Source organism: Scyliorhinus canicula, chromosome 16 (assembly GCF_902713615.1).
Source record: "Scyliorhinus canicula chromosome 16, sScyCan1.1, whole genome shotgun sequence".
NCBI classification, from domain to species: domain Eukaryota; kingdom Metazoa; phylum Chordata; class Chondrichthyes; order Carcharhiniformes; family Scyliorhinidae; genus Scyliorhinus; species Scyliorhinus canicula.
This window is the reverse complement of record NC_052161.1, coordinates 31705553-31720859: the sequence shown is the minus strand read 5'-3', so window position 1 is coordinate 31720859 and position 15307 is coordinate 31705553. Positions and strand designations below refer to the sequence as shown.

General features: G+C 49.2%; 1 protein-coding gene across 6 annotated transcripts in view; it reads left to right on the top strand.

Annotated features, from left to right (window-relative positions):
* The window catches only part of LOC119979283 (arginyl-tRNA--protein transferase 1), a 350309-nt gene that overhangs the window by 7233 nt on the left and 327769 nt on the right, over positions 1–15307 (top strand). For all 6 annotated transcript variants that reach the window (XM_038821318.1, XM_038821322.1, XM_038821321.1 and 3 more), the window contains exon 2: positions 7754–7817. In XM_038821318.1, the coding sequence (XP_038677246.1) occupies positions 7754–7817 (64 nt within the window). The remainder of the gene's footprint in view (positions 1–7753; positions 7818–15307) is intronic.

Below are 15307 nucleotides of genomic sequence, written 5' to 3'. Positions count from 1 at the left end.
CCGGGTCTGCTACATACAGCAGCAAGTCATCTGCGTACAGCGACACTCGGTGCTCCTCCCCACCCCGCACCAGACCTCTCCACCTCCTCGACTCCCTGAGAGCCATGGCAAGAGGCTCAATTGCCAACGCAAAAAGCAAGGGGGACAGGGGGCACCCCTGCCTCGTCCCACGGTGGAGCCTGAAGTACTCGGACCTCTTCCCATTTTTCGCTACACTCGCCATCGGGGCCTCGTACAGCAACCGCACCCATTTAACAAACCCCACCCCAAACCCGAACCTCTCTAACACCTCCCACAAGTACCCCCACTCAACCCTATCAAAGGCCTTCTCCGCATCCAATGCCACCACAATCTCCGCCTCTCCTGCCGCCGGCATCATTATCACATTTAGCAGCCTTCGCACGTTAGTGTTCAGCTGCCTCCCCTTCACAAAACCCGTCTGATCTTCATGTATCACCCCCGGCACACAGTCCTCTATTCTAGTGGCCAAGATCTTCGCCAGCAACTTGGCGTCCTCATTCAGCAGTGAAATCGGCCTATATGATCCGCACTGCAAGGGGTCCTTTTCTCGCTTCAGGATCATGGAAATCAGCGCCCGTGACATAGTCGGGGGCAAAACACCTCCCTCCCATGCCTCGTTAAAGGTCCGGACCAACAGGGGGCCCAACAAGTCCGCGTATTTCTTATAAAATTCCACCGGGAACCCATCCGGTCCCGGCGCCTTCCCCGACTGCATGTGGCCAATCCCTCTGACCAGCTCCTCCAACTCGATCGGCGCCTCAGTCCCTCCACCTGCTCCTCCTGCACCTTTGGTAATCGCAGCCTGTCCAAAAAGCTCTCCATTCCCCCTCCCACCACCGGCGGCTCCGACCGGTACAGTTCCCTGTAGAAGTCCCTAAAGACCACATTGACCTCTGCCCCCTGCCGCACCACATTCCCACCCCTATCCTTCACTCCACCAACCTCCCTAGCCGCGTCCCGCTTGCGAAGCTGATGCGCCAGCATCCTGCTCGCCTTCTCTCCATACTCGTAGACCGCTCCCTGCGCCTTCCTCCACTGTGCCTCCGCCTTTCTGATGGTCAATAAATCAAACTTGGCCTGCAGGCTTCGCTGCTCCCCCAGCAATCCCTCCTCTGGGGCCTCCGCATACCTCCTATCCACACTCAACAGCTCCCCCACCAGTCTCTCCCTCTCCCTCCTCTCCCTATGGGCTCAGATAGAGATTAGCTCCCCCCCTAATCACTGCCTTCAGAGCCTCCCACACCATCCCCACCCGGACCTCCCCACTATCATTGACCGCGAGGTACCTCTCTATACATCCCCGGACCCTCCTACACACCTCATCAGCCAACAACCCCACGTCCAGATGCCAAAGCGGGCGCTGGTCCCGCACCTCCCCCATCTCCAGATCCACCCAATGCGGAGCATGGTCCGAAATCGCAATAGCCGAATATTCGGCCTCCTCCACTCTCGGGACCAGTCCCCTACTCAGGACAAAGAAATCAATACGGCAATACACCCTGTGCACATGGGAGAAAAAAAGAGTACTCCCGAGCCCTCGGCCTCCCAAACCTCCAGGGATCCACTCCTCCCATCTGGTCCATAAACCCCCTCAACACCTTGGCCGCCGCCGGCCTCCTGCCTGTCCTTGAACTAGAACGACCCAGTAGGGGATCCAGCACCGTATTGAAGTACCCCCCCCCCCATGATCAGGCCCCTCACCTCCAGGTCAGGAATGCGGCCCAACATACGCCTCATGAAACCAGCATCATCCCAATTTGGGGCATATACATTTACGAACACCACCCTCTCCCCCTGCAGCTTACCGCTCACCACCACATATCTGCCGCCACTATCAGCCACCACCTCAGACGCCTGAAACGCTACCCTCTTCCCCACCAGGATCGCCGCCACCCCCCCCCCCCCCCCCCCCCCCCCCCCCCAGCTCTTTGAGTCGAGCCCTGAATGGAAAACCTGCCCCACCCACCCCTTCCTCAGACGGACCCGGTCCGCTACCTTCAGGTGGGTCTCCTGGAGCATGGCCACGTCTGCCTTCAGCCCCTTCAGATGCGAAAACACCCGGGCCCGCTTAACCGGCCCAATCAACCCCCTCACGTTCCACGTGATCAGCCGGATCAGGGGCACCCCGCCCCCTCCCCCGTCGACTAGCCATGGCCCATCGACTGCTCGCCTCTGGCCAGCACCCATTCGGCCCGTTTCCCATGGCGATAGAACCTCACCCCGACCCACACCAGCTCCTCCCTGGCCAATCCAGCAGCAACCCGTTGCCCCCCGGCTAGGACCCCTCCTAGCTGCGACGCTCCCTCCATAGTACTCCCGTGAGCCAGCTGACTTCTGCTGACCCTGGCAGCTCCCGCCCTAACTCTGACCCCTCCCGATATGAGGACACCCCTCCTGCATCAGCTCCTTGGCACCGCTTCAGCGCGGGAAAACGGATCCGATATCCACGCCCCTTGTCACCAGCTCCACCCCCCTCGTCCCGCAGCGCGGGAAACCAGAAGAAAGCCCGCGCTTTCACACTGCCCCACCCCACCCCCCCAACGCAGCTCCCAAACAGCAGTCCCAACCCATCCACCAACCCCGTACAAACAAAAACAGATCAACCACAAACCCCAATACCCCCCTTAAGACACACAACCATAACCCACATCATCCGAAAGCGAGAGAAAAAAAACCAAACAGAATAACCAGCAACAGCATAAACAGTGATACAAAAAAAACCCACCACAGCCCCCAATCTCTAGTTCGAGTCCAACTTTTCAGCCAGCACAAAGGCCCACGCCTCCTCTGGGGACTCGAAATAGTAATGCAGGTCCTTGTAGGTGACCCACAGGCGCGCAGGCGGCAGCATGCCGAACTTCACCTGCTTGCCGTGGAGCACCGCCTTCGTCCGGTTAAACCCGGCTCTCCGCTTGGCCACCTCCGCACTCCAGTCCTGGTAGATACGCACTACCGAATTCTCCCACTTGCTGCTCCTCACCTTCTTGGCCCATCGCAGCACACACTCCCGGTCACTCAACTGATGAAACCGCACCAGCACCGCCCGCGAGGGTTCATTCGCCTTAGGCCGCCTGGCCAGTACTCTCTGGGCCCCCTCCAGCTCCAGGGGCAGATGGAAGGATCCTGCCCCCACCTGCGAGTTCAGCATCACGGCCACATAGGCCGGCAGGTCTGACCCCTCCACGAGGCCCAGGATCTGCAAGTTCTTCTTCCTTGATCGAAACTCCATCTCCTCGAAACGATCTTGCCACTTTTTGTGGAACTCCTCGTGCATCTCCACCTTCCCCACGAGGGCCGAAACCTCATCCTCGCGCTCAGAGGCCTGCTGCTGCAACTCAAGTATCGCTGCACCCTGGGTTGTCTGGGTCTCCAGCAGCTTACTTGTCGTTACCTTCAGGGATTCTAGCAACTCCCCTTTCAGCTCCGTAAAATAGCGCAGAAGGGCCGCCTGCTGCTCCTCCGCCCACTGCCTCCACTCCTCGGGGGCTTCACCGGCCGCCATTTTGTCCATCTTCCCCTGCTTTTCTAGGGGAGCTGCTGCCATTTTTCTCCTCGCCCCACTCCGGGTCCGCACCATAAATCCCGGGGGGTTTTGCTCCAGACCCCTTTATCCACCGGGAATCGTCGAATCAACGCCGTTTGGGGCCCTTAAACGAGCCCACAAGTCCTATTAAAGCGGGAGCTGCCGAACGTGCGGCTTAGCTCCGCATAGCCGCAACCGGAAGTCGATATAATTTATTTGACACCACTCTTTCTAACAAATTATAAATAGTTGTTTTAAGTTGCTAAATGTCAAGCATATACAACTGGGCTGAACTATGGAAGTTTGTTTAGAACTTCAGTTGCACTTGACTGTACCCCACCCGCAAATTATTCCTCCCTCAAGAATTTGATTCCTGAAACTTGTGTTTCCATTCCCCCATTAACTTTGTGTTACCTGAAACTGAGGGCAACCCAGAAGTGGTGTATTTGTCAATTATTACTGTAGCCCTAGGTACTACAGAATCTGGGCAAACTCTGTGGGTAATAATGCAAAGGTTGCAGCATTCCACTGAAGCTGCCATTGATTACTTCAATTTACATTTCTGAATATAAAGTTTGTCAGTGTCCTGTTGAAGGGAGTTTTATTTGTTGCCTGATATGGTGAACATTGATGTGATTAGTGATATAATTTTTTCTCTTCTGTTGAAAGGTAACCCTACAGGTTCATAGAAACATAAAAAATAGAAGCAGGAGGAGGCCATTGGCCCTTCGAGCCTGCCCCTCCATTCATTATGAGCATGGCTGATCATCAAATTCAATACCCTGATCCCGCCTCCCCCTCATATCCCTTGATCCCTTTAGCTCCAAGAGCTATATCTAATTCCTTCTTGAAATTAAACAATACTTTGGCTTCAACCACTTGTGGTAGCACATTTCACAGATTCACCACTCTCCAGGTGAAGAAATTTCTCCTCATCTCAGTGAAAAGGTATACCCCTCATCCTCAAACTATGACCTCTATTTCTGAACTCTCCCACCGTCAGGAACATTCTTTCTGATCTACCCTGTCTAATCCTGTTAGAATTTTGTAAGTTTCTATGAGATCCCCTCTCTCTTCTAAACTCCAATGAATAAAATCCTAACTGACTTAGACTCTCCTCGTATGACAATCCCATCATCCCAGGAATCAGCCTGGTAAACCTTAGCTGCACTCCCTCCATAGCAAGAACATCCTTTCTCAGATAAGGACACCAAAACTGCACACAACCAGGGGCTGGTTTAGCACACTGGGCTAAATCGCTGACTTTTAAAGCGGACCAAGGCAGGCCAGCAGCACGGTTCAATTCCCGTACTAGCCTCCCCGAACAGGCGCCGGAATGTGGCGACTAGGGGCTTTTCACAGTAACTTCATTTGAAGCCTACTTGTGACAATAAGCGATTTTCATTTCATTTTCATTTCAATACTTCAGGTGTGGCCTCACTAATGCCCGATAGAATTTCAGTAAAACATGTCTATTCCTATGCTCAAATCCCTTCGCTGTGAAGGCCAACATACCATTTGCCTTCTTTCTAGCCTGTTGTACCTGTGCGATTACTTTCATCGACTGGTATACAAGGGCACCAAAGTCTGGCTGAGTATCTACCTCTCAGCAGCACATCTGTTGAAGACTTTGCTGCATCACATTTCCCTGCCCCCTTGCAGCGGGATTATGTTTGGTGGCCTTGTTGGCATTTCTGATATAATCCTTCAGAGTGATTAGCACTGTGGTTTCGCAGCGCCAGGGTCCCAGGTTCGATTCCCGGCTGGATCACTGTCTGTGCGGAGTCAGCACATCCTCCCCATGTCTGCGTGTGTTTCCTCCGGGTGCTCCAGTTTCCTCCCACTAGTCCTGAAAGACGTACTGTTAGGTAATTTGGACGTTCTGAATTCTCCCCCTGTATCCAAGCAGGTGCCGGAATGTGGCGACTAGGGGCTTTTCCCAGTAACTTCATTGAAATGTAAGCCTACTTGTGACAATAAGGATTATTATATTATTATTATAGTTCAATGTTTTGGGGTATTTTCCTTCCCTTCTGGTATTTAGCGGCCTGTCTGGACTAGAATGTCACTGATACCCTGCCTGGTGTGTGACCTTCTTGCTATCAGATCACTGTAGTAATGGGACCGTGAAGCTCAGCTTGCTCATTATTCTAGGCATTATAAGGTTGACATGGTGGCTGTTAGCTAAGGGTGAGATGGTGGCATTCTGTTAATGCCATTGGACTGGTAATCAAGAGCCCCATGCTGATGATGTGGACACCGGTTCAGATCCCACCATGGCAGCAGGTGGAGTTTAAATTCATCTAATAAATCTGGAATTAAAAGCGAGTATTAGTAATGGTGACCATGACACCATTACCGATTGTCGTAAAAAACATCTAATTCTTTATGTAACAATGGCAGATTTCCTTCTCTAAAGGGGGTTTGTGAACCGGATGGGTATTTACAACAATTAATAACAGTTGTCATGGTCGCCATTACTGAAACTAGCGTTATGTTCAAGATTTATTACTTGAGTTTAAATTCCATCAGCTGCCGTGGTGGGATATTGACCCATGTTCCCAGAAAATTAGCCTGGGCCTCTGGATTATTAGCCCAGTGTCATTACCACTATTCTGCCATCTTGCCTTTTGGCATGTACATTCTTATAAAATGCATGTCTTCCTCTGTTCCTTGGGCCCTGAACAAATAATTGGCAGGCGCTGTTTTCCATTCCAGGCTCCTAAACCGCTTATTAGTAGACATTTAACAACTTGGCAGTATAATTGGAAAAATTAGAACGGTGGAAAACATATGGGTATAAGCACCTGAGCACAGGTTTTGCAGGTGACAAGTGAATTTTGTGTTAAGCTATGAGATTGTGTTAAAATAAGAAGGGTTGGAGAACTTTGCATAGAAAGCTGTATTTCCTCATTAAATGGTTGGTTCTGTTGTTGAAAGCTGTTCTGTAATTTTTGTATGAATGTGATGTAAATATTATCAGTGCCATGGTGTGTTTCTGCAAACATATCAAAATTAATTTAAACATTTTAGTTGGGCTGGAAAGATGGTGGAACATAATGAAACCTGGTTAAAGTCTCTGCTTGGATCCGAGTGTTGTAACAGGCTTGTATTTTTAGGGGCTGGTTTAGCACAGGGCTAAAAAGCTGGCTTTTAAAGCAGACCAAGGCTGGCCAGTAGCGAGGGTTCAATTCCCGTACCAGTCTCCCCGAACAGGCACCGGAATGTGGCAACTAGGGGCTTTTCACAGTCACTTCATTTGAATAAGCGATTTTCATTTCATTTCATTTCATTTTAAATGTGATATTTTACTGATCTGAAAAGGGTTGAGGTTCTGCTGTCAAGAGGTTCAGGAGCTGGGGAAGAAGTTTATAAAGTACATTAATGTCTGGTTTATTCCAAATGCAAGAGGGAGGGCTTTGGGTGCCTGGGGCATTGTGACCTGTTCATGAGGACAGTTCACACCTCGACTGGGATCAATGTTGCTGTTCCCATTTGATTACTGTGCCTGTTCTGGTTCTTGGAAAAAGCATTAATCCGTAGCCCCACATCCGTTCTTTATGCCTGTAACACTGTTAAGTTTCTGATCCTCAAGTACCTGTTCAACTCCCTTTGAAAATTATTTATGGGATCAGCTTTGACAATCCTATTAGATGGTGTTCCAGATCCTGAAATGAGTGAAAAATTCTCTCTTCTCCTTTTCCTTCTAGAATTTTTGCTGAAGATTTATTTTAAACTTACACATGATGGGGTTGATGTAGTTGAAGAGGGAGGGATGTTCTGGCTGTTTGCTCCTTTTGAACATTTGCTTTTGTACAGAAAAAACAAAAACTTTGCTCCTTATAGCTATGTTGGACAATGTCATCAATATTTATAGCAAGTCCTGGCACTCTTTGGAGTGGAGTGCGGTGGGGATGGGGATGGGAGGTAATGCAGAGAGAAGATCCAGAACCACCAGGGGTGAGAAACGTGCAAGGAAAGTGCAGAATGGGTGGAAAACAATGTAAGTGATGTTGGTGCAGACTTGGAAAATCTGGGACAGCCTGAGTTTATTTAAACTGTCGAATCTCCATAATAAATATGGCAAATTGGCATGGCTGAGTATTCTTAAATTCATGTATAAATCTTTTCACTTTGATATTATGCATGTATGAAATCTTTTGATGGATAACTGAGCAGTTATAAAATTTTAACGTATTTATGTTATAGGTATGTGGGCTCATACCATGTCAGTTCAGGACTATCAAGATCTAATTGACCGAGGGTGGAGGAGGCAAGTACCACTCTTAAAAGATATTGTACATTAATGTTGTGTTTATGCTCCAAAACAGAATTTTCATTTTTGTAATATAGATCTTTCACATTCTTGGGACACCCCAAAATGACTTGTACCATTGAGGTACTTCTGAAACATGACACTCAATTTACACAGAGTCTTACAGCACAGAAAGAGGCTCTTCGTATCTGTGCCAGCCATCAACCACCTATCTATTCTGATCCCGTTTTCCAGCACTTGGTCCGTAGCCTTGAATGTTACAATGTTTCAAGTGCTCATCTAGATGCTTCTTAAATCTCGTAAGGGTTCCCCCGCTCTACTACCCTTTCAGGTAGCGAGTTCCAGATTCCCACCACCCTCTGGGTAAAAGGTTTCTCCTCAAATCCCCTCTTAATCTCCCGCCCCCTTAGCTCCCTCTATGCTCTTCCTGGTTACTGACCGCTCTATTAAGGGGAAATGTTTCTTCCTATCTACATTGTATATGTGCACCAGAATTTTGTACACCTAAAGCAGCCCCCCCCCTTCCATAGCCTTTTCTGCTAGAGGGCAAACAACCCCAGCCTAATCAGCCTCTCTTCTTAGCTGACACGCTTCAGCCCAGGCAACATCTGGTGAATCTTCTCTGCACCCTCTGCAGTGAATCACATCCTTCCTATACTGTGGCAACCAGAACTGCGCACAGTACTCCAGCTGTGGCCTAACCAGTGTTTTATACAGCTCCCAACATAATGTCCCAGCGCTTATATTCTCTGCCTCGAGTAATGCATCGGCTAATATTGGCAAATATCCCAAATGACCTTCTTAACCACCTTATTATCTGCCTGTCCTGCTGCCTTCAGGGATCTATGGACATGCATTCCAATATTCCTCTGGTCCTCTGTTCTAGCATCCTACCATTCATTGTGTACTGCCTTGCCTTGCTAGTCCTTCTGAAATGCATCACTTCACACTTTTCAGGGTTAAATTCCATTTGCCACTATTCTGCCCATCTGACCAGCCCACCTATATTGTCCTGTAATCCAAGGCTTTCCTCCTTGCTATTTACCACACCATCAATTTTCATCTCATCTGCAAACTTACTGATCATACCCCCACATAGATAATTATCGTGCAGTACACTACAAACAGCAAGGGGCCCAGCACTGATCCCTGCAGAAAATCCCATAATTGACTGGTAATGTCACCGAACTAGTAATCCAGATGCCCCGAATAACACTCTGGGGATGTGGGTTCAAATCCTACCATGGCAGCTGGTGGAATTTAAATTCAGTGAATAAATTTTGAATTAAAAAGCTGGTCTCACACAAAACAGGACAAATCTAACCCAGCCAATTACCGCCCCATCAGTCTTCTCTTGATCATCAGCAAGGTGAAGGAAAGTGTCTTTCACAGTACTATCAAGTGGCACTTACTCAGCAACAACCTGCTCACTGAAGTTCAGTTTGGGTTCCGCCAGGGCACTCAGTTCCTGACCTCTTTATAGCCTTAGTCCAAACATGGACAAAAGAGCAGAACTCCAGAGGTGAGATGGGAATGACTGCCTTTGACATCAAGGTAGTATTTGATTGAGCATGGTATCAAGGAGCCCTCGAACAAAATTGGAGTCAATGGAAATGGAGGGGAAAACTGCCCCTCCTAATTTTGTAGACCTCTATCAGGTCGCCCCTCAACCTCCGTTGTTCCAGTGAAAACAAACTGAGTTTATTCAACTGCTCCTCATAGCTAATGCCCTCCATACCAGGCAACATCCTGGTAAATCTCTTCTGCACCCTCTCTAAAACGAAAAAATCGATCCGGGAGTAGGTCTTATGCACATGGGAGAAGTATGAAAATTCCCTGGCCATCGGCCTCGTGAACCTCCATGGATCCACCCCTCCCATCTGGTCGATAAACCCCCTCAGCACCTTAGCCGCCGCAGGCCTCCTACCCGTCCTGGAACAACAGCACCGTGTTGAAATCCCCCCCATTATCAGGCCCCCCGCCTCCAAATCTGGAATCCGGCCCAACATGCGCGGCATGAAAGCCGCATCATCCCAATTCGGGGCGTATACATTGACCAGCACCACCCGCTCCCCTTGTCGCTTGCCGCTCACCATCACGTACCTCCCGCCGCTGTCTGCCACCACACTCGACGCCTCAAACGACACCCTCTTCCCCACCAGGATCGCCACCCCCTGGTTTTTAGCATCCAGCCCCGAACGAAACACTTGGCCCACCCACCCCTTCCTCAACCTAACCTGATCCACCACCTTCAGGTGCGTCTCCTGAAGCATAGCCACATCCGCCTTCAGCTCCCTCAGGTGCACGAACACGCGGGACCGTTTGACCGGCCCATTCGGTCCCCTCACATTCCAGGTGATCAGCTGGATCGGAGGGCCACCTGCCCCCCTTCCCCCTCGACTAGCCATCACCCTTCCGTAATCTGCCACGTGCCCGCGCCCCCCGCTCAGCCCGTTCCCCACAGCGACAGACCCCCATCCTGACCTCCTCTGCACGCTCCAGCTCCTTCTTAGCCATTCCAGCAGCAACCCGGTATCCACCCCCCCAAGCTAGGGCGCCCGCTAGCCGCGTAACTCCAGTCATTGTACTTCCGTAGATCAGCCGACTCCTGCTGACCCCGGCTGCTCCCGCCACCCCAATTACCCTCCCCAGTGTCACACACCCATTCCCCCAATGCCGCCCCCGCCCCCTGCTTCTCCAGCGCGGGAGAAAAGCCCGCGCCCCCATTCCAAGCCCCGCCCCCCTGACCCAAAACACGGGAAGACAGGCACGTGACCCAACAGGGCCGTGAACCCCACCCAAACCCGCAACCAGTGAAATAATAAAAATCCCAACATGATATGATAAAACACCCAAGTAAACAGATAACAGTCCCGAAAAGCAGAAAAGAAAAAACAGAACAGAAAAAACATCCTTCAATGGAACCAAAAAAAAGCGAAAGGATATCAAGGAGGACAAAACCTCCGGGCTGCGTACAGCATTCCCCAGTCTTCAGTTCAAGTCCAGCTTCTCTGCCTGGACAAAAGTCCAGGCCTCCTCCGGGGAGTCAAAATAAAGTTGGCGGTCTTTATAAGTGACCCACAGGCGTGCCGGCTGCAACAGGCCAAACTTGACCCCCTTCTTGTGGAGCACTGCCTTCGCCCGGTTAAACCCAGCCCTTCTCTTTGCCACCTCCGCACTCCAGTCCTGGTAGATCCTGATCTCCGTATTCTCCCACTTGCTACTCCTCTCCCTCTTAGCCCAACGAAGCACACACTCACAGTCGACCAAGCGCTGAAAGCGCCCTGGGCGGCTCGTTCAGCCTGGGCTTCCGCAGCAGCACCCGATGGGCACACCCCAGCTCCAGGGGTCCCCGGAACGACCCCGTGCCCATCAGTGAGTTCAGCATCAGGACCACGTAGGCCCCCAAATCCGAACCTTCCAGCCCCTCCGGGAGGCCCAAAATCCACGGATTCTTCCGGCGGGAGCGATTCTCCATCTCCTCCATCCTTGCCAACCATTTGTTGTGAAGCACCTCGTGCGACTCCACCTTCACCGCCAGGCCCAGGAGTTCGCCCTCATTCTCCGAAGCTTCTTCTGCTGCAGCTCCCGAATCTCCGCAGCCTGAGCCGTCTGAGTCGCCCTGAGCCTGTCCAGCGATGCCCTCAACAGCTCCAGCATCTCAGCCATTAGTTCCTGGAAGGAGCGCAGCAGCAGCTCCTGCTGCTCCCTCGCCCACTGCTGCCACGCCGGTTCCCCGCCCGCCGCCATCTTGTCCTTTCTGCCTCGCACCTTCTCCTGCTGCAAAGTTGATTTTCTGGTCGCTCCACTTCTAGTCCAGCCCATCCACCAGCCGGCAAGCATAGAGGCTGCGTTCCCACCCGGGGAAAAGTTCCCACCCGGGGAAAAGTCAAAACAGCGCCGTTGCGGGCCCTTAAAGAGCCCGAAAGTCCAAAAATAGCGGGAGCCACCGAACGTGTGGCTTAGCACTGCATCACCGCAACCGGAAGTCCACATGTCAGATGTTGATTTACCCTCAAACATCCTCCCCCAATCTAGGTTCTTCAGTTTCTGCCTAATATTGTTATAATTAGCCTTCTCCCAATTTAGCACATTCACCCTCGGACCATTCTTATCCTTGTCCACCAGCAATTTCAAACTTACTGAATTGTGGTCACTGCTCCCGAAATGCTCCCCACCTGAAACTTCTACCACCTGGCCGGGCTCATTCCCCAATACCAAGTCCCGTACAGCCCCTTCCCTAGTTGGACTATCTACATATTGTTTTAAGAAGTCCTCCTGGATGCTCCTTACAAACTCTGCCCCGTCCAGGCCCCTAGCACTACGTGAGTCCCAGTTAATATTGGGGAAGTTGAAGTCTCCCATCACAACAACCCTGTTGTTTTTACTCGTTTCCAAAATCTGTCTACCTATCTGCTCCTCTATCTCCCGCTGGGGGAGCAAGGGCTTTTCTTACTGGAGCGAAGAAGGATGAGAGGTGACTTGATAGAGGTGTACATGGTGATGAGAGAGAGACATGGATAGAGTGGATAGCCAGAGACTTTTCCCCAGGGCGGAAATGGCTGTCACGAGGGACATAATTTTAAGGTAATTGGAGGAAGGTTTAGAGGAGATGTCAGAGGTAGATTCTTTACGCAGAGTGGTGGGTGCGTGGAATGCACTGCTAGCAGAGGTTGTGGAGTCAGAGTCATTAGGGATATTTAAGCGATTCTTGGACAGGCACATGAACAGCAGTAAATTGAAGGGGTGTAGATTAGGTTGATCTGAGATTAGAATATATGGTCAGCACAACATCGTGGGCCGAAGGGCCTGTACTATGCTGTACTGCTCTATGTTCTATGTTTGCACAATGTTCGTACCATTTGCGACTCCTCAGATATGCCCCACGGACTGAAGTAATCCAAAACCATATGCAACAAGACCTGGACAACATTCAGGCTTGGGCTGATAAGTGGCAAATAACATTCATGACACACAAGTGTCAGGCAGTGACCATCTCCAACAAGGGAGAACCCAACCATCTCTCCATGGTATTCAATGGCATTACCATTGCTGAATCCCCACTATCAACATCCTGGGGTCTACCATTGACCAGAAACTGAACTGTGCAAGCCATATAAATGCTGTGACTACAGGGGCAAGTCAGAGGCTGGGAACTTTGCAGAGAGTAATTCACCTCCTGACTCACCTCTATCATCTACAAGGCACAGGTCAAGCGTGTGATGGAAGACTCCATTTGCCTGGATGAGTGCAGCTCCAACAACATTCAAGAAGCTTGACACTATCGAGGGCAAATCAGCCCACTTGACTGGCTCTCCACCCCACCTTTAACGTTCACTTTCGCCACCACTGGCTCACAGCGGCAGCAGTGTCCACAAGATGCACACACACAACTCATCAACGATCCTCTGACAGCACCTTCGAAACCCCGGCCCATTGTCATCTAGAAAGCCAGAGGCAGCACTACCACTTGCAAGTTCTCCTCCAAGCCACACAACATCCTGACTTGGAACTATATTACCATTCCTTCACAGACACTGAGTCAAAACTGCACTATACCTACACCACATGGACTGCAGTGGTTCAAACAGGCAGCTCACCACTACCTTCTTCAGGGCAATTTGGGATGGGCAATAAATCCTGACCTAGCCAGCATTGCCCATGTCCCGTGAAATAATTTAAAAGAAATGTGGCCAAGGTTTTGGAGTGCAGCTTGAATACACAAAATCCTGACTTTTGATGGAAGAGTGAGTCAAACTCGCACTTGGAATGAAGAGGTTTTGCGTCAAGGATGAATAGACGCTATTATGTTTGCATGTCTCATGACCTTTCATTTGCTGGTCTCAGCAGCTTTCCACATTTATTTTATACATTTAGAGTACCCAATTATTGTTTTTCCAATTAAGGGCAATTTAACGTGACTAATTCACCTACCCTGAACATATTTTTGGGCTGTGCGGGTGAGACCCACGTAGACATGGGGAGAATGTGCAAACGCCACACGGACAGTGACCCAGGGCCTCATCGAACCGGGGCTCGCGGTGTGATGAGGCAGCAGTGCTAGACATTGCACCAACATGCTGCCCAGCTTTCCACATTTTGACTGATATCAAAATAGTTACAAGTCTTCTTCTGATCTATTGGCTGTTACTTTGAATAAATTCATGCATATCATACCAGAAATAAACTTTCATGGTGACATTATTTATCAATTATTGGTTCATCATATAATTTAGTTATATTGTTATTTTCTAATTCTTTCCTTTCTATTCTTTCTGACAGTCCTTTGAAATTTAGTGCATAAATTTTGACTCTTATTCTAATGTGAAAGTTTATAAATCCTGACCTCCTTCCAAAATATTTCCTCGGCACAAGATGCTTCATTTTTGATTCTTAACTGTTTTTATTTCTAAGTTAACTTCAGAAGTAATATAACATTAAGTAATTGATAAAGCAAATGAGTTTGTCTGCAAAACTTAAAAAGGGATAAATTAATTGTGGTACTATCCATATTAAAGAAAATAGTAGAGGCATTCACAAGCCATATATTCCCAATGGAAAGAGGCAGAGCTACCGGAGGCTATTCTAGTACCTTTTAAAGCAGCATTGAAGGAGATGTGGGCCCAGATTGCCTATCCTTGGCTCATACATGGCGCTCGAAACTCAAGAAAGGATATTTTGTTAAAACATTGTTAAAGGGAATAATGCAGGATGTGATTAAAGATGAAAAGAATGAGATGAAATTATATTCACATGATTAAGTGATACAAAACCTGTGTTTACAAACTTTATTGTTCAAAGAAGGAACTAGATTCAAAATCTTGAAGTTTTGGGAACGAATTAGCCAAGCTGAAGGCAGTATGTTAGGAAACATGTTTGGAGTTTAGAAGGGACAAGACAGCAAAAGGCAGATAGGCACTGACAGTGGTATTAATGAAATAGAGAAAGCAAGAGAGTTTGAAAGGTTCACCATCCAAACAAAGGTCAGCTTGCCCAGAAATGTAAGAAGGTAGAAAAACCTCTTCAGATGATCAATGTTGGAAAAAAAAGCATCTCAAAGATGTGCAGGTTGGATGGATTGACAGTACAAAATTTCCCCTTCGTGTCCAGGGATGTGCAGGTTAGGTTACGGGGATCGGGTAGGTGGGCGTGGGAATGAACCTTTTAGAGTGCTCTTTTTGAGAGTTGGCGCAAACCCGATGGGCAGAATGGTCTCCTTCTGCTCTAAAGGTATTCTACGATCTGGACAGTTTGTGCTGTGTCAATTAAGTTTTCTAACCTAGGTTACAGCTGATGAAGTGATATTGATCAAGTGAGTTCATTAGAAGGAAAGGAAAATCTTTGTATTGATTCCTTCTGAATTTGTGTCTCCCCATATTGGCTAAAACCTGACATCTGATCATTTGCCTGTCACTTGGTTTGTGCTGCAGGGTAACTAGTCAATTCAAAACATAATCAGATTGATATGTGGATTTGATTTACACTAT